This window comes from Myxine glutinosa, chromosome 1 (genome assembly GCF_964187855.1).
Source record: "Myxine glutinosa chromosome 1, kmMyxGlut1.1, whole genome shotgun sequence".
Classification (NCBI taxonomy): domain Eukaryota; kingdom Metazoa; phylum Chordata; class Myxini; order Myxiniformes; family Myxinidae; genus Myxine; species Myxine glutinosa.
The window spans coordinates 365851989-365870859 of record NC_136261.1 but is presented as its reverse complement, the minus strand read 5'-3'; the positions used below and the strand labels follow the sequence as shown (position 1 = coordinate 365870859).

At 50.2% G+C, this 18871-nt stretch overlaps 1 protein-coding gene across 5 annotated transcripts in view; it reads left to right on the top strand.

The window, feature by feature from the left end:
• The first annotated feature begins 4400 nt into the window (after window positions 1-4400).
• LOC144889517 (E3 ubiquitin/ISG15 ligase TRIM25-like) overlaps window positions 4401-18871 on the top strand; it is a 31687-nt gene continuing 17216 nt past the window's right edge. The window contains exons 1-2 of one of the 5 annotated variants that reach the window (XM_078770064.1): window positions 4401-4510; window positions 4700-4845. In XM_078770064.1, the coding sequence (XP_078626190.1) occupies window positions 4812-4845 (34 nt within the window). In that variant the 5' untranslated portion in view covers window positions 4401-4510; window positions 4700-4811. Of the gene's footprint in view, window positions 4511-4699; window positions 4846-18871 lie in introns of those variants that run through there. The other 4 variants (XM_078770063.1, XM_078770065.1, XM_078770067.1 and 1 more) reach the window with 4 other exon arrangements.

Below are 18871 nucleotides of genomic sequence, written 5' to 3'. Positions count from 1 at the left end.
AGCTCAAAGGATGGCTGAGATATTGCTCCGACAAACAACCAAGAAAACAAGAAAACAAGAAAGCAAGAAACCAGAGTGAAAACTGAGTACTCCCTTTCAGCGTGCGTCATTGCCGAGCCCCCTTCGGTGCCCAGCAATGACGATATGCAGCGCCTGGAGATGGCAAAGGAAAGGTGCGGTGTACAATAATTTTCTTACCTCATTCTCTGCAGTTGCGTCGTTTCTCTTCACCTGCTTCTTCAATCAGTTTTTCCAGGACATCGTTTTACTGGGAAAAGAAATGTCAACAATAAGAATATAAAAAAACCCTTGTTCATGGATCTATTGGTCTTTCACGAGTATTTATTTTATCCAAGTTTAAAATAAAGTTCAGAAAAGATTTCATTGCAAGATGATGTTGGACATTGGATGATGTTGGATCGTCTGGTTGGACGGGGACCTGGTGGTAACCCCGGATGAGGTCCACCTTGGAGAACATGGTCGTGTTTGCCAACCGGGCGGAAAGGTCCTGGATATGTGGGACCGGGTAGCGGTCGGGGGTGGTGGCATCGTTGAGCCGGCGGTAGTCACCGCACGGCCGCCATCCGCCGCCGGGCTTTGGCGCAATGTGCAGAGGAGAGGCCCATGCGCTGTTGGAGCGCCGTACGATGCCCAGCCGCTCCAGCGTGGCGAACTCCGCTTTCGCCACGGCGAGCTTCATGGGGTCGAGGCGGCGCGCCCGGGCGTAGACCGGTGGGCCGACAGTGGGGATATGGTGCTCCACCCCGTGTTTGACGGCCACCGCTGAAAAGGTGGGCCGCGTGAGTGCCGGGAAACTGGCGAGGAGGCGGGTAAACTCGTCCGCTGCCGGAAGCGTACAAACTAATCTCGCCAGGACGGAACCACTCAACAAGCCGTTTGGCAAGCCGCTCGGTGAGCCGCTCAGCGAGCTGCCCAATGAGCCGCTCAGCCAACAAGCGAGCGAGCTGAAGGTTTCGGCCTGGATGAGACGTCTGCGCTTAACGTCGACCAGCAGCCCATGCGCACATAGGAAGTCCGCACCGAGCAGGGCCATTGGCACGCTGGCGGTGACGAACGACCATTGGAAACGCTGCCCTCTGAACCGCAGTGAGAGGCAATGCTTCCCGAATGTGCGGATGGATGTGCCGTTGGCGGCAAGCAAAGCGGGGCCCCGGCCCGCGGCTTGCTGGTCGGACGCGGAGGCAGGGAGGACGCTTACCTGCGCTCCCGTGTCGCACAGAAAACGACGACCGGACGAGGTGTCCGTGATGAACAGGAGGCTACCGGAATGGCCGACGCTCATGGCCGCAAGTGAGCGCCGGCCCGGTTGTTTCCCGACCCGTCAAAAGAACACGGCGGGCGGCACGTTCTAGCCTTGCGGCCGAACCTGGCATGGTAGTAGCACCAGGTTTGCGGCGGTGGCGGCCGTGTCGGCCGTGCCGGCGGCGGTGGCGGTGGCGGTAGTGGGCGAGGCGTAGCAGCGGCCACGAGGGAAGCAGGGGGCGCTGTAGCCTCCGCACCGGGATCCACTACGGCAGCACCGTACACCGACCGCGTGTCGCAGGCCGCGAAAAACTTGTCGGCCTCTCCGGCTAGGGCGCGGGGCTCTGTTATTTTGGAACCGGCCAGCGCGAGGCGCACCTGTACAGGTAGCTGGCATAGGAAAAGTGCTCGGAATAAGAAATCCGGGCGCTGGTCTCCAAGCAGGGACAGCATGAAATCCATCCGGACAGATGGTCGTGTGTCGCCGAGGGCGGGAAGGTCCAGGACGTGGTCGGCGCGTTCGACCTCCGTGAGCTCGAACGTGGCGAGGAGGAGACGTTTGAGTGCCGCGTACTTGTGGTCGCCCAGCGGGCGCCAAAGGATGGACACGACGCGGGCGGCAGTGCCGGGCCCGAGGGCGGTGACCACGTGGTAGTACCTGGTCTCGTCCGCCGTTATGCCCTGGAGTTGGAATTGAGCTTCGGCCTGCACAAACCAAACGTCGGCTTGCGCTTCCCAAAACTCCGGGAGTTTGATTGCGACGGCGTTGGTAGCCATGGCGCGTTCTGGGGTCAGCAACGGCTGAACCAAGCGGGGTCACCAGTGTGGTGCTGTGCACACACGACTTGATTGCCAGAGAGGTAGGCCACAACGCGTGGATACAAACAAGAGTCTTTATTCAAAGCTCGCATATCAGCACTGGGCGGGCTCGAGCTAAGAGCCCGCATATATGTCCCGAAGCCACGCCTTGCCCCCGGGCGTGGCTGGTCGGCCGAAAGGCGGGGCATGTCTTCCAGCTCCCCGCCTGGACGCTCGCGCCACCCACTGGTGCGTGGAATTATTGCTCGTTGTGTCCGCCACAATGTGATCTTTGAATGATGCCAAATGTAAATGAGATTTCATTTTAAATACCTCAGCTACCAAAGGTGAACAAAGGTTATATTTTAACTCCTGTTTGTCTATCTGTGAACATTATATCTCAAAAGGTTAAAGATGGATTCGGATGAAATTTGGAGGACAGGTTGGGTGTGTGACAAGCACGAATTGATTCGATTTTGGTGAAGATCTGATTATGGATTCGGATACGATAATTATTTATTTTTTAAGCGATTCTTCATCATTGAGAAAGGGGGCCAAAAACGATATATAGCCTGATATCCCAAAAAGTTGTGGACGGATTCGGACGAACCTTGGTGGATGATTTGGTAAGACTAGGGCATGCCCGTACTATATATATGCCCGTACTATATATATATCTAAAATTATATCCCCCCCCCTCTATTTACATGAAATGGTTTGGTCCATTCGCAACGCCAAAGCGAACGGCGAACGGCTTGCGAGTACAGTGACAATCCCCCCCCTCTATTTCCATGAAATGGTTTGGTCCATTCGCAACGACCACAGAACCCCCCCCCCCCCCTCTATTTACATGAAATGGTTTGGTCCATTCGCAACGCCAAAGCGAACGGCGAACGGCTAAATCGCCATAGCTCGGTAAGTACTTGTCCGATTAATTTCAAACCTTGAAAAGGCACATCCTCGGGTCCCCAGCAATATACCTGGCAAGTTTCAAGTATATCGGACCGGTAGTTGTCGAGAAAGAGCGGTCGTATACAGACATACACACATACATACACACAGAGATTAATGGAATTATAGATAGACTAGGGCATGCCCGTACTATATATATGCCCGTACTATATATATATCTAAAATTATATCCCCCCCCTCTATTTACATGAAATGGTTTGGTCCATTCGCAACGCCAAAGCGAACGGCGAACGGCTTGCGAGTACAGTGACAATCCCCCCCCTCTATTTACATGAAATGGTTTGGTCCATTCGCAACGACCACAGAACCCCCCCCCCCCCCCCTCTATTTACATGAAATGGTTTGGTCCATTCGCAACGCCAAAGCGAACGGCGAACGGCTAAATCGCCATAGCTCGGTAAGTACTTGTCCGATTAATTTCAAACCTTGAAAAGGCACATCCTCGGGTCCCCAGCAATATACCTGGCAAGTTTCAAGTATATCGGACCGGTAGTTGTCGAGAAAGAGCGGTCGTATACAGACATACACACATACATACACACAGAGATTAATGGAATTATAGATAGATGACAAGGACAAGCCGATTAGATTTTGGTTCAGGTCCGAATCCAGATCCGACCTATCAGTGGAATACAAAACGAAAATTGTTCAGCCTGGTGGAGGTATGCGCTCCACCGAGTGCCAATCTATTTTCGGATACAGCACATGGCTGCTGGTTGCATCATTTCTGGGAGCGAGGCTGTGCATCTGATGTAGTGCCCCCTGTCGGTTATACAGGAATTTGGAATTTATTGATTATTTATTTCGCTCGCCGACTATTTCAGGAATGACACCGTGGGACCTTTGACGTCGACCAACGACAGGCCATTATGCCAGCCCATCTCAATGTCCGCCTTCTTCAGCCTCAAGCTCACCTTCTGCCAGGAAGCTCTCTGCCTTCAAACAGACCAGAGAGGTCTTGCTGTCGAATTATATTGGGCGTCACAACCCTTTCGGTTGCTAGGCAACCTAGAAAACATGTTGGTGCGAGGATGGAGGCAATGGGGAAGAGGGTTCCGTATAATTGTGTTTGCAACAATCTGCCTGCCTTCATTTACCGAAGCTTAATGCTTGTAAATGAGGTGAGAATGAGATTGTGAGAACGTTGTCCTTGTGGTGTATTAAAAAAACCGCACTAGTTTCCTCACATCGACACATTCACTCTGTCTCCTGAGTGATTTTACGATTAAATGCATCATTCCTCAAAGGACATATTTACGGCAACCTCACTCAGCGTTATATTTAAAATTAAGTGTTGGAGTTGCAATAATTTTGTGATAACGGTCAACGATGTGACTATTTGATCACGTGTTCACTTCGTCATTTCCGCTGCGTGCGAGATTTCCCAATGGACAGCATCGTGAGACTCTGGTTGGTTAGGGCGAATCACGTGATTTTACGTTCACACGGTGCCTGCATTGGATGCTATGGCTCGAAGGTAAGCGTTCAATTTGTGTTTAGGTGGACAGGGGGTAGGGTCGTTTACAGTATATAGAGAGTTGCGACTACAGTCCCGATATACTTCCAGTAGCGACTTGACGCGCCTCATAGATTTCTGGTCACGTGGGTCATGGGGCGCCATTTTGTTTCCGTCGATAGCTCATCATCATTGTTGTTAAAATGGCAGGATGCTGTGCCATTGGATGCACCAATCGATCAGAGAGGGGTTTCAAAATGTATAGATTCCCTGCGGATCCCGGAAGGAAAAAAATTTGGGAAAATAAAGTTCGTCGTCTGAGATGGAAACCGACTCGGGGGTCGTTTCTGTGCCAGGTGAGTTGCAATGGCGTTTGTGTGCATTTGTGTGTGTAGTGCTGTTATATTAATATTGATATTGTGGTTGGAAGTTTGGTATAACTCGTAAACAGACCTAAAATAGAACGGTACTCGGTAGAGCGCAAACCTCCGCCAGGCTGAACAGTTTACATTTTGTATCCACTGAGAGGCCGGATCTGGATTCGGACCTGAACCAAACAATCTGCTTGTTCTTGTCACAAAAACAACTCGTCCACCAAGTTTTGTCATAATCCGTCCACAACTTTTTGAAATATATTCTAACATTGCGAACTCTGTGCGATGGACACCGGGGGATCTTTAACGTCCACCAATGAATCCCGGCAGACGGACGCCCGGCTTAACGTCCATCCGAGGGACGTCACATACACTGATGAATCACCCTGCCTGTGAAACACCAGGACGGTAGTTTATAGCTGGGTCGGGATTCATTTTGGCTGTAAAGCATACTTGATGACATCACTATTTGATAACGATTGATGACTTTAAAGCGCGGTATTACGCGCGCTGCTTGTGAGCAAGGAGGAAGCGGACAACGCGGTAATTTGTAAGAGTCTTTATTCAAGAGCTCACTGTATATACTGAGCTGCTCATGGCTGCGCGCCCCGTGTATATCGTGAGGCCACGCCTCTCTCCCGGGCGTGGCCCACCCCCACTTGGTGTGCGGGGTGATGTCACCACGTCAGTGCTTTCGTGTCCGCCACACGCGCCCCCCCAGAATCCCCGCGCACCTGAAGGGTCAGTTTGCGGGGCAAACGGATGACCCGGCCGAAGCGCCCCCTGGCGACTGGCGGCGTCTGGGATGCAGGGATGCCATCTGGGATGCCTCCGGCTGCCCCTGGGATGGGTGCAGGACCGGGGGGCGGCGTGGCGGCGGGGCTGGGCGGTGCCGGGGGTCCGCCCGCAGGGGGGCGGCCCCGACGAGGGGGTCGGGCCACCGGCGGTGGATGGTCCACGTCGAGGTGGGCCGGCTTGAGGCGGTCCACAGAAACGCGGTCAGGAGTACCGCCGATGTCCAGGGTGAAGTGCTTCACCCCGGTCTCCAGCACGTGGAAAGGCCCGTCGTACGGGGGCCGCAGTGGTGTCCGATGGGCATCGTGGCGGACGAAGACGTACTCCGCCGTGCGAAGCTCCGGGGCGACGTGCGTCGGTGGGTGCCCGTGGCGTGCCGTCGGCACCGGGGCGAACCTCTGGGCGGTCTCCTGCAGAGCGGAGCGCTGCTGTGCCGTGGACCATGGTGCCGTGGAGTCGGGGAGGAACTCGCCCGGCACCCGCAGCGGTTGCCCGAAGACCAACTCCGCCGCGGATGCGCGCAGGTCCTCCTTGGGCGCCGTCCGGAGGCCCAGCAGGACCCAGGGGAGCCTGTCGACCCAGCCGCTGTCGCGGAGGGTGGCCCGGATATGTATATTGTTGCGGATATGGGATTTGGCCTCCATCCATATCCGCTTGTAAATATTCCCCTATTTCCCCAATACTCCCCAACTATCCCCAATCCCCCACTCCCTAGTCCCATTGTCTGTAAACAACACCCAGTAGAGCCGACCTTCCCCTATTTCCCCCCTTAAATGTCGTGCCCAGGTCCACCGCATCTCACGTAGACAACTATAGGACATCTTGCTAGTTATTCTTAGTCTCTGTCAGTTAAGGACTCGTTTCCATTAATTCTGACACTTCGTTGCACCAGAATGTGATTGTATGGCACCTGTTAGCAAGTTTAGGACCTCCCCATATCCGCCCGCATCTCTTCCTGCAACAACAACTACAACAACAGCGGGGGCGGCGCGGCAGCGGCGCGGGGAGTGCGCGTCCTCACTCCGGCTTGGTTAGCCGCCATTGCCCATGTGCTCCGACGGGGTTACCACGAAGGGGCTGCCTGTCAGCTCCTCGTCAAGGGCGGAGCCCCGGTAACCCCCCCGCACCCAATAAGAAGCGGCGGACCGATTCCATCTGGGGCGGAGCTAGCGAGCCGAGGGCGTGTCACTCCCCGCGGGATATACGCAGCGACTTACCGGAGGTGACGTGAGATGCGCCCCCAGCTTGAAGAGAACCAGACGCCACCTCCAGCGCGACGATACCTCCCTGCATCTTTTGGACCGCGCTATCCTGTCCCTGAGCCAAGGTGCACCTTGTGCTGTCCAGCGACTACCTGCCCTTACTTGCCATCGATCCCTGTGTGAGTCAGTCTTGTCCCGTCTATCTGTGGTCTGTCTGGGGATAGATAAGACCGTGTATAAGTACCCACCTTCCTATGCTGTACCTCTTGTCCTTGTAATCTCAACGCTCTGCATACAAATATTATATCCTCCTCCGGAGGTCTTGAGAACTGTACCCTTGGTGTCGTATCATTCATCCCAGCCGTTGTGTCCTTTTCCTCCATTGATTTAGCATAGCGCGACTTAGTCAACGTTCGGGTATAATCGGGTATAACTTGTGCGAACACGGCGGCCATTCCGCTCGGCCCAGCATAACATCTTAATAAGTCGTGTCCGTAACAATATATATATATATATATATATATATATATATATATATATCCCTCGCTATATCGCGGTTCACTTTTCGCGGCTTCGGTACATCGCGGGTTTTTCTCGCTAGTATATGTAAAATTATATCGCGGATTTTTCGCTATATCGCAGGATTTTGTGGTATAAATGTATTTTTATATACTATTATTTTAAATATTTTTGTGGTAAAATAAGCATTTTCTAGCCTAAAAAATTAAAAAACGTAAAAAAATAAGAAAAATACAGTATTTAAAACATATTACAAGAAATAAAATACTGTACATAGTGTACAGTAGAAGAGTAGACAAAGAGACAAAGAGTCGTGCGTTTGGAAAACGCAGATGCGGCAGCTTCCACTTGCGCTAGTTACCCACGTAATGGGTAACTGCAATGCTCTTTCTGGCTGTGCAGTACATTCATCATCGTCATCCCCTTCATCGTCATCAGTACTGCACAGCTAATTCATCATCATCTTCATCACGCAAGTTGTAGTATTGAAGAGCCGGGGCTCTTGCTTGATACGGACGAAATGACGGGCAAGACACAAACTCGTCCGAGAAGATATTTATTCTCAAAACCAACTCGGGAACACTGAAAAGCCCGTTTATCGGGCTGAATTATAAAGCACAACCAGAAACCGAAAGCCACGCCTCTCAAGCGTGGCGTGCTTGGTGGTCACGTGATCAACAGGTGTAGCTGATTATACCCGCACGCGTGGCACGCTTTGGCGGTCACGTGACCAGCCACTCTGGCGCCGGGGATCCCCGCCGGTGACGTCACCGGCTGGAGCAAGGAGATTCTAATGTTGGTCTTGCTTGGGGAACCCATGGGTCGCTACAGTATCTTCAATGGTGAGTATCCATTAGAATTTTATATGTTGTTAAAATTACGTATGTTTAAGAGTGTAAAAAGTGTTTAAGAGTATAGGAAGTGTTTATAAGAGTATGGGAAAGGTTAATAAGAGTGTGGGGAGGGTCATATAGCTTTAAAATATATATAAATAATAAAATAAAAATATGGTCGCTACTTCGCGGATTTTCGTCTATCGCGGGGGGTTCTGGAACGTAACCCCCGCGATAAACGAGGGATCACTGTATATATATTGTGAGAAACCACCGGTGAAACCACCTTTGTTCTCACGAAAATGAGTGCCCCGCCCACCACGTGACGTGACCTCCTTGGAGCCTCACGCGATTGGGAGGCGATTCGGCACGTGATTGGTGGAGGGTCATAGAGCGCGGTCGCCATCTTGTGCAACGGACGCGTCTCGAAGGCTCCGAGTGGGAAATATCAAGAGGGCTTTCCTTGAATCCTCACGACAGCCGAGTTGGGCTGGTCGATTATAGTTCTGTATTTTACGAGCGAGTAACTCCGGAAGAGAACGAGTGATTCCCGGATCTCGTAGATTGGAACCGCGAGTGATTGCCTGCTTCGTGTTGGAGCTACTGGCCGACCGTTCCTGCCGGCCTTGTGCGGTATTCCATCCTGTTACCCTCCGAGTCCCGGAGGTCGTCGATTGGAACCGCGAGTGATTGCCTGCTTCGTGTTGGAGCTACTGGCCGACCGTTCCTGCCGGCCTTGTGCGGTATTCCATCCTGTTACCCTCCGAGTCCCGGAGGTCGTCGGTTGGAACCGCGAGAGATATTACCTGCGTCCTGGTTGGAGCTCCTGGTGCCGACCGTTCCTGCAGGCTTGGTGCAGTGTAGTCCATCCTGTTACCTTTTATGGTTGTGTGATCGAGCCAATAAATAATCGTGCCTTACCCCTAGAAGGCCGATTAAAACACAATTGTGTTTATTGAGTTCTCTTTTGTTCACTCCGTGGACTACTTGAAGCCCGGACATTAACGTCCGTATTCCGTGCTGGAAGCATTTGAACAGCCGGGATCGCGACAATATATATATATATATATATATATATATATATATATATATATATATATATATATATATATATATATTGTAACGGTTTTGGAGGGAGTGTAACGAATGTGAAGAGTATGGTTTTGGTATGGTAACACCCTGGTAATGTAAATAATGGTCGCAGCCGTCTTCCTAGTTAATTCCATAGAACATACACGCAGGTCACGATATATCTTTTAAATCGTGTATTTCCTTATTCCATGTAGGCTAAGTATGTGTTTCCCACTAGATTGACTTTGCATTGTATCAAACAAAATAAGCGTAGGCCCTTCCAATTTCCCCAGAAAAACCTCCCTTCCAATTGCCTTCCACATTTTGGGCGGTTTTCTTCAACCGCCATTGCCATGTGCTTTGAGTCGGAGAAGAAAGGCGTGTCTCCACCTTGTCATAAGAGGGAAGGAGTGAACCGGCCCTAACAGCCAATCAGCACCGCGGTGAGCGACCCGGTAGGCGTGCCCTCGGAGCCGGCGGCTTAATTCCGCCGGAGGTGATAAAAGCGACGGTAAGGGACTGCTTGATGAGATGAGCAAGAGAGGCCTTGAGAGATACGCTGGGAGATGACCTGGGAGAGGAGCGCAATCCACCGCAAGCCCTACCTGCCTGCAATATCCCCTGCCTTTGGAGAGACGCGCTGAACGCAGGGAGACGGCTCCACCCCGAGAAGAGGAGCAGGTGTGCCGAGCCAGCGCGTGACGGCCGCGGATACGCGACGGAGGTTTTCCCGCCAAAACCGCGAGGAATTGAAAGCTGCTGCCTCCGACGTGGCCTCCCTCTCCAGCAATCCACCTCAAGCCCTTACCTGCCTGCAATATCCACCGTGTGAGTGTGAACGTCCTGTCCTACTCGTTGTCTTGGGGCTAAGTAAATTGAATAGAATAAGTTAACGATGCACTGTGTGACTGCTTTTTCCATCCATTGCTGTAAATAATATTGGTCGCTCTTTCTTTTTGCTTGTGTGTGTATAATAAATCTGTTCTTCCTCCGAACTCTGTCTTCCTTCTCTCTTCCTCTCTTCCGGTCGCTTTAGAGGTTTCCCGATTGAATATCTGTAGCGCGATTAGTCAACGTTCGGGTGGAATCGGGCCAATTGGGTATAACTTGTACGGACGCGGTAATACCAAACCGCTCGGTAAAATAACATCCAAAAACCGCGTCTGCAACAATTGGTGTCGAGGAGTCGGATTCGGACCTGGGACTAAATTTGTTAGGCCCAAATTTTGAAAAAAATTTTTGGTCAAAATTACGAGCTGCCGAAATTGTGTTTTATAAAAACCCGAATTTTGAGATCGCGCCATGGACAATCAAGGCGATCGGATGTCGGTGGGGGAGATAGACGGGTTAGGGGTAACCCAGGAACCAGGGGAAATGTATGTGGAAGAAAGGGAGGAGGAGAGCAATGAGGAGGCGGTTGAGGGGGTGTCAGACGCGCAAAATGGCGCCTCGCACATGGCTACGGCGGCCGCACCCGCTGCACAAGTGGGAGGGATGGCCCAAATGCAGGCCCTCATGGAGCAATTTATGGCGCAAATGCAGGCGTCCCTCAAACTGCAGGGTGAGCAAATGGGGGCAATGAGGGACGAAGCGAGGGCTGATAGTGAGCGATTGGGGGGTGAGATGGCGGGCAAAATGGGGGAAATGGGGGGCAAAATGGGGGAAATGGGGGGCAAAATGGGGGAAATGGGGGAACGGCTAGAAGCTAAATTTGAGGGGTTAGACAATAATCTTAAGGGATTAGACAAGAAATTTGAGGGGTTAGACAATGGGTTAGAGGGGGTGAAAAATGGGTTAATGGGGTTAGAAAATAGGATGGAGGACAAATTGCGGGAGATAGGGGAGCAATCCGCCCGAGAAATTAAACAAATGGGAGAGCAGATAGAGGAGGTAAAAATCGGGGTAGAAACCAAATTGGATGCTCAGAGGGATGAATTGGGACAGATGAGGGTGGCATCTACAAAAGAGACGGAGGAGATACGACGAGGTATAAGTGAGGAGGTTTCGGGGCTACGCGAGGAGGTAAAGCGAGGTGAGAAGCGTATGGAGAAAGAGGTGAGAAATAATACGGTTAGGTTACAGGGGGGAATAGAGGGTCTGACGAAGGGAGTAGAACAGCTGACAGTCGGACAAAGGGAACTAGCGGAGCAGGTTCAAAAGAACACTGCGGTACTAGGAGGGTTAAAGGCGACACAAAAAGAAATTAAAAACGAATTAATAGCGACACAGAAGCAATGTCAGATGGTACGTGAGGGACTGACAATGAGGGTGGACGAGGTGACAGAGATAATGGAGACGAAGGACCGAGAGGTGAGGATGCACATAGAGACGGTCACGGTAGCCTTAGAGGACGAACTTGAAGAGACGCACCGGGAAATAAAAGAGGTGAAGCAAAAATTAGAGGAGGTGGAAGAAGAGGTGAGTGAAATTAAGAAGAGACGGATAGAAACTAAGAGAGAAATAAAGGAGGAGGTAATGGAATTGGTACAAGGTCGGTGCTCAACTCATGATGTGCTGCTTACTAACCAAATAAAAAGTTTGCAGGTGGCGGAGGAGGTGCGGAGACGAGGTGCCAAGGTGAGTGGCAATGTATATGATGTGAGGAAAGCTTCAGTCGGCTTGGGGATTGGTTTGGATCCGGGCGTTCGTGAAAGGCCGTTGGTGAAGTGTGCGACAGGTCTGGTGTGCGAAAAAAAGAGGTGTGCGAGAATGTCCGACCATGGGGTGTGTGAGGAAAAAGTGCGCGCCGACCAGTGAGTGTGCTGTCGAGAGTGAGTCGGTAGTAGCGCGTGTGCGAGGGAGCACATGGAAGCGCGGTGTGGGGAGTGTTACGGAGGGAGTAACGAAAAAGTGTGCGCGAGAGGATGCGCGAGAAAGGTGTGTAACGGACGGGTGCATGGGGAAAGCGCATGCTGTCAAGAGTAAGGGAGAATGCACGCCTGTGGTGAGTGTTACGGCGGAAGTAACGGGAGAGTGTGCGCAAGAGGAAGCGCGAGAAAGGTGTGTAACGGACAGGTGCATGGGGAAAGAGTGCGCTGTCAAGAGTGAAGGAGAATGCACGCCTGTGGTGAGTGTTACAGAGGATGTAACGAGAAAGTGTACGCCTGTGGTGAGTGTTACAGAGGATGTAACGGGAGAGTGTGCGCAGGAGTGTGCGCGAGAAAGGTGTGTAACGGACAGGTGCATGAGGAAAGAGTGTGCTGTCGAGAGTAAGGGTGAGTGCGCTGTCAAGAATGGAGGTGAAAGTAGTGAGAGTGACACGGAGCGTGAGTTGGTTGTGACAGGTGAGCGAGGATGTACACCTGGAATGGAAGGATGCACACCTGGAATGGTAGAGCGTGTGTGGGAATGCACACTTGAGTTGGTCGTGAGGCACGTGGTTGGGTGTGCGAGTGAAAGCACACCTGTGATGGTCACAGAGGAGGTGACCGAGGAAGGGGCGCGAAGAGGTGTGTTGGTGAGGTGTGCGAGCGACGAATGTGTGCCAAAGTGTTCGGTGGTCAGGTGTGTGACCAAGTCGGTGAGCGGAATGAGTGTACCTGGGTGTGTAAGGAAAGGTACGAGGGGCATGGGAACGGCTGGAGGTACGAGCACGAAAGGGGTAGCGTATGCATGTAAGCATCCAGGTGAAGCATCGACGGTAACCGGGTTAGAGGTTAGAACGACTTATAGCCGAATCGGGCCCTCGGTGCGCGTCGGGCAGCCCGATAGGAAGGGTCGTCATGGCGACCACTTTCTATTGAGACGTGCCGGCAGGTCGAGATCGGGACATTGGATGGCTCCACGCCGAGGTGGTGCGTGGGACCTCGGCCCGGGTAAACCTCCTTCCCTGCACCGAGTGCGGGACGTATCCAGCCGCTGGCACAAAAGAACCCGCGTTCATTGCTCGGCTGTACGAAGCCGGGCTGTAGAGGTGAATTGGCGCACCGAGAGGATGTAATAAGTAGACGGGTGATGAGGATAGTGTTTTGGCCCCGAAATTAGAAAAAAAAAAAAAGAAGCAAAATTTGATGATTGGCAAAGGATTGGCAGTAATGATTGGCAGGTGATGGGCAGATGATTGGCAGAATTTTTGATTGGTTGGATTTAGGTGTGCGAAATTGATAGTAGGAACTCCCCCATGTGGTGGGATGGCAACTCTGTCATCTCTCACAAGTGGGGCAAATGCGCAATAGTTTATGGGGTGTATGGCAGTGAAAACTAGCCCGGGAGGGTTAGGATATATCGTTTGTAGGGATCTAGCGAAGATGACATTAGGTAACGTTAAGGTTAGTTAGTGACTGATACCTGTAGTGGGGACGCAGGTAGTTTAGTGTGGATGATAATGACGTGGGAGCGCAATAGTTTAAAGGGACGACTGGGAAGCGCAAGTTTCAGAGGGGAGTAGTTAGCTGAGATGATGCCGTGTGTTTGAGGATTGAACAGGTGAGGTTGAACAGGTGAGATTGAACAGGTGTGATTGAACAGGTGTGATTGCACAGGTGTGCAACTGAACAAGTGGATGGAGCAGTGTATGAGTGAGTGATGGTGATTGTGTATTGTGATGACCAAGTGGTCCAGGAAGAAAGGAGGGTGCAGGTGGCACCAGGTGTGATTGCACAGGTGTGCAACAACAGGTATGGAGAATGGTTGTGTGGAATAAATGGTATGGAATAAATGGAGTATTGGAATGGATGGTCGTGGAGTGAGTATGGTGGAAATTGTGGAGTGGAGTGGATGGTGCGAAGGTGTGAATGGGGGAAGAGTGGACACCCATCACGGATACCCGGGGCGGGTAGTGTAAGTGTTAGGTAGAGGGTATAGGTAAATTGTGGTTGGATATTGGCATCTGTGGTGCGAGTGGAAGAATGGTCTTTGGATGGGTGCATTAGTGTTGTGGAAATGGCTGGGCGTGTAGCCTGTTAGTGTGTGTAGTTGGTTTGGGCACTCCACCACTGAGAGGATGTCGGCCAGGTGAGGCCGCAGGTGGGCTCTGGGAGCCGGTAGTAGTTGTTGTGGATGGGGCCCGAGGATCCGGAGGACGGACCCGGGTAGCCCAGTGCCAGAGGGCACCAGTGGGGTGACAGATCCAAGAGGGGTCTTCCCCAGTTAGATAGGTTAGGGTGAGGAGCTAGGTAAGCTCGGGTGGCAACTGCAGTGGTGGAGGTGTGCAGGTGGGTAGACCTGCTGGGAGAGCTACACGTCATAGCCCAGAAATTGTGCGAGGGCACCGGGAGATGAATCGGGGGAGTGAGACCCCAAATTGAGAAGCACCACAGTTTGGTCAATGGGAATTGGTTTTTAAAACCACATAGAGTAAGATTGCCAATGGTTTGGCAGGGAAAGACCCCGGGTAGTGTAAAGTGTGTTAATGTCATTTAGAAAGTAGTTAGGATGAAGTCTCCTCACACCATCTGCATCCACTCACCTGAGGTGACAGGTACTCCACACCATGCCAGGTTTTGATTATTTTTTATGATGCAAATGTTTGAATTGTGAGACGCATCATGACGTGGGTGTGACATTGTGCGTAATTCCATCTCTCCCTCCTTATGAGGATTGATGATGAATTGGTGATGGCAAATTTTGAAGTAGAGGGATTGTGGTGACGAATTTGGTGTAAAGGAAGTATGGGGAAGACGTGACAGTAGTGACGAATTTGTAAATGGGTAGATTTTGTAAATATGGGGTAAGAGCAAGGGTAGTGTAGGTGACAGGGGGGTGACGTACGGTAGGGACGAGCTTTCTCACTTCGCCCTCCGTACGCATTTCGCCTTGCATTGCCTTATTGACGTGTACCCTTGTGACCTTACCCCTCGCTCAATTGTCTTTCTTTTGTCTCCCACATGACCTGTGCGCCATTGGGTGCCGAGGGGAGCGTGCGTGAGGTGGCCATTGTGCGCCCGAGATCCCCAGAACCAGCATGCATTGCGTTGATGTACCACTTTATGGACCGCTGTTCTGCGGCCAAGTACCACTTGATGGACCCCAGGTTCTGGGGCAGGGCACCTCTGTTGGAGACCGGCCATAGTGGCCAGGGAATTTTGCTGGCGGACCTCGGTAAGGTGGCACCTATGCCAAACAGGTGGACCACCCTTAGTTGGCCCCTGAGGCCCTAAATAAAAATGGACACGAGTTGTGCTTTTTATTATTTCCAACTAGGCCGCATGAAGCCAGAAGACGTCGGGAAGAACATCGGCCCAGCAGAAAAGGAGAAGACCACCACCAGTTGTTTTGTTGTGTTTATTATGAACCATGGTGACTGCGCACCGAGTGGTGCTTTTGGTGCTTTGTGGTGCTTTTGGGTGCTTTGGTGGTATTGGTACTGGTGCATCGATGCAATGCGTGCTGTCTCCTCCCTCCCAACAGGAATTTCTTTTTCTTGTTCCCTAAAAAGAAAAAAAAAACACAGGTCCTGGGTTGCGTTGTAAATAAGAAATAACGTCATTGTAAATAATACTCCCCACCGTAAATGTATAGTTTGAGAATAATTCCGTAATTCGGTTAGCTGTGGGCTTGAGTCTGTTAGACAGGGTGCAATGCAATAGGGGGACATACTTATTTGTGTTTTAAAATTGTCACACTCAGGGTCAGGTTAATTGTAGAGGGAATTACACCTACGTGTCACACTAAGTTAAAGTTTAGTAGGCCCGAGGATGTGCCTGAAGAAAGGAGGGTGCAGTGTAACGGTTTTGGAGGGAGTGTAACGAATGTGAAGAGTATGGTTTTGGTATGGTAACACCCTGGTAATGTAAATAATGGTCGCAGCCGTCTTCCTAGTTAATTCCATAGAACATACACGCAGGTCACGATATATCTTTTAAATAGTGTATTTCCTTATTCCATGTAGGCTAAGTATGTGTTTCCCACTAGATTGACTTTGCATTGTATCAAACAAAATAAGCGTAGGCCCTTCCAATTTCCCCAGAAAAACCTCCCTTCCAATTGCCTTCCACATTTTGGGCGGTTTTCTTCAACCGCCATTGCCATGTGCTTTGAGTCGGAGAAGAAAGGCGTGTCTCCACCTTGTCATAAGAGGGAAGGAGTGAACCGGCCCTAACAGCCAATCAGCACCGCGGTGAGCGACCCGGTAGGCGTGCCCTCGGAGCCGGCGGCTTAATTCCGCCGGAGGTGATAAAAGCGACGGTAAGGGACTGCTTGATGAGATGAGCAAGAGAGGCCTTGAGAGATACGCTGGGAGATGACCTGGGAGAGGAGCGCAATCCACCGCAAGCCCTACCTGCCTGCAATATCGCCTGCCTTTGGAGAGACGCGCTGAACGCAGGGAGACGGCTCCACCCCGAGAAGAGGAGCAGGTGTGCCGAGCCAGCGCGTGACGGCCGCGGATACGCGACGGAGGTTTTCCCGCCAAAACCGCGAGGAATTGAAAGCTGCTGCCTCCGACGTGGCCTCCCTCTCCAGCAATCCACCTCAAGCCCTTACCTGCCTGCAATATCCACCGTGTGAGTGTGAACGTCCTGTCCTACTCGTTGTCTTGGGGCTAAGTAAATTGAATAGAATAAGTTAACGATGCACTGTGTGACTGCTTTTTCCATCCATTGCTGTAAATAATATTGGTCGCTCTTTCTTTTTGCTTGTGTGTGTATAATAAATCTGTTCTTCCTCCGAACTCTGTCTTCCTTCTCTCTTCCTCTCTTCCTCTCTTCCGGTCGCTTTAGAGGTTTCCCGATTGAATATCTGTAGCGCGATTAGTCAACGTTCGGGTGGAATCGGGCCAATTGGGTATAACTTGTACGGACGCGGTAATACCAAACCGCTCGGTAAAATAACATCCAAAAACCGCGTCTGCAACAATATATATATATATATATATATATATATATATATATATATATATATATATATATATATATATATATATATATATATATATATATATATATATATTATATTGTTACAGACGCGGTTTTAGATGTTATTTTACCGAGCGGTTGGTATTACCGCGTCCGAACAGTTACTCCCCGATTAGAACCCGATTCCACCCGATGTTGACCAGATCGCACCGCAGATATTCAATCGGGAAATCTACGGGGGATATTGCAGGCCGGTAGGGCTTGAGGTGGATTGCTGGAGAGGGAGGCAGGGTCGGAGGCAGCAGCTCTCAATTCCTCGCGGTTTTGGCGGGAAAACCCTCCGTCGCGTATCCGCTGCCGACGCTGTAGACGTCACGCGCTGGCTCGGTCACACCTGCTCCTCTCCTTCTGGTGGAGCCATCTCCCTCCTTTCAGCGCGTCTCTCCTTAGCTGGTTTCCTCTCCTCTTTGGCTTGGAGCGTCTCGCAGCTCAGCTCACAGCTCCTTTCGTATGTCACCTCTTCACTCATCTCCCATCTGGTGAAGCAGTCCCTTCCAGTCCCTTTTATTACCCCGGGCGGAATCAAGCCGCCGGCTGCGAGGGAACGCCTACCCGGTCGCTAACCGCGGTGCTGGTTGGCCAAGTGGGGTGGGCTCACTCCTCCCCTCTATGACTAGGTGGAGACACGCTTTTCTTCTCCGAGATTAGCACATGGGCAATGGCGGTTTGCGGGATTGAACACCACTCGCACCCCTCCTGAAAGGAACTTTGGAGAGCGGAGATGTTTGGGGAAATTGAAAGGGCCTACGCTTATCTTGTTTGATACAATGCAAAGTCAATCTAGTGGGAACACATATTTAGCCTACATAGACTAAGGAAATACACTATTTAAAAAGATATATCATGGCCTACGTGTAAGTTTCATGGAATTAACTAGGAGGACGGCTGCGACCATTATTTACATTACGAGGGTGTTACACATAACAAAACCATACTTTTCACATTCGTTACACTTCCTCAAAAACCGTTACACTTCTCAAATTCGTTACACTTCTCAAAACCGTTACTATATATATATACATATATATATATATATATATATATATATATATATATATATATATATATATATATATATATATATATATATATATATATATATATTCATATATATTCATATATATATATATATATATATTCATATATATATATATATATATTCATATATATATATATATATATTCATATATATATATATATATATATTCATATATATATATATATATATTCATATATATATATATATATATATATATATATATATATATATATATATATATATATATATATATATATATATTCATATATATATCAAACGGTGAATGCTAAAGCATGAAACCAATAAATTCCACATTCCTGAAGCACCCTCATTCGCACGTCAGACATGGACAGCAGGTTTGTGAAAGACTTCGGTAAAAAAAAACTGCGAATGGGAAACGATGAACCAACAAATTCCACATTCCTGTGCCTCCTGTAGTCGAACATCAAGCATGGACAGCAGGTTCGTGAAGGACTTCCACAAAAAACGTACCCGTTTGAGTGGTTCCATACACAGTCAATGGCGAATCTGCATATTGCGATCTGCAAATGTCACGCTTCGGGAGTAGAAACCGTCACGGCATTTCGTCATTCACTTGAACTCTATTGTCTATTGTCTATTGTCATTCTCTATTGTCATTCCAAACAGCATAACTCAAATCACAAATTAAATATCATTAATATAAAAAATAAACTT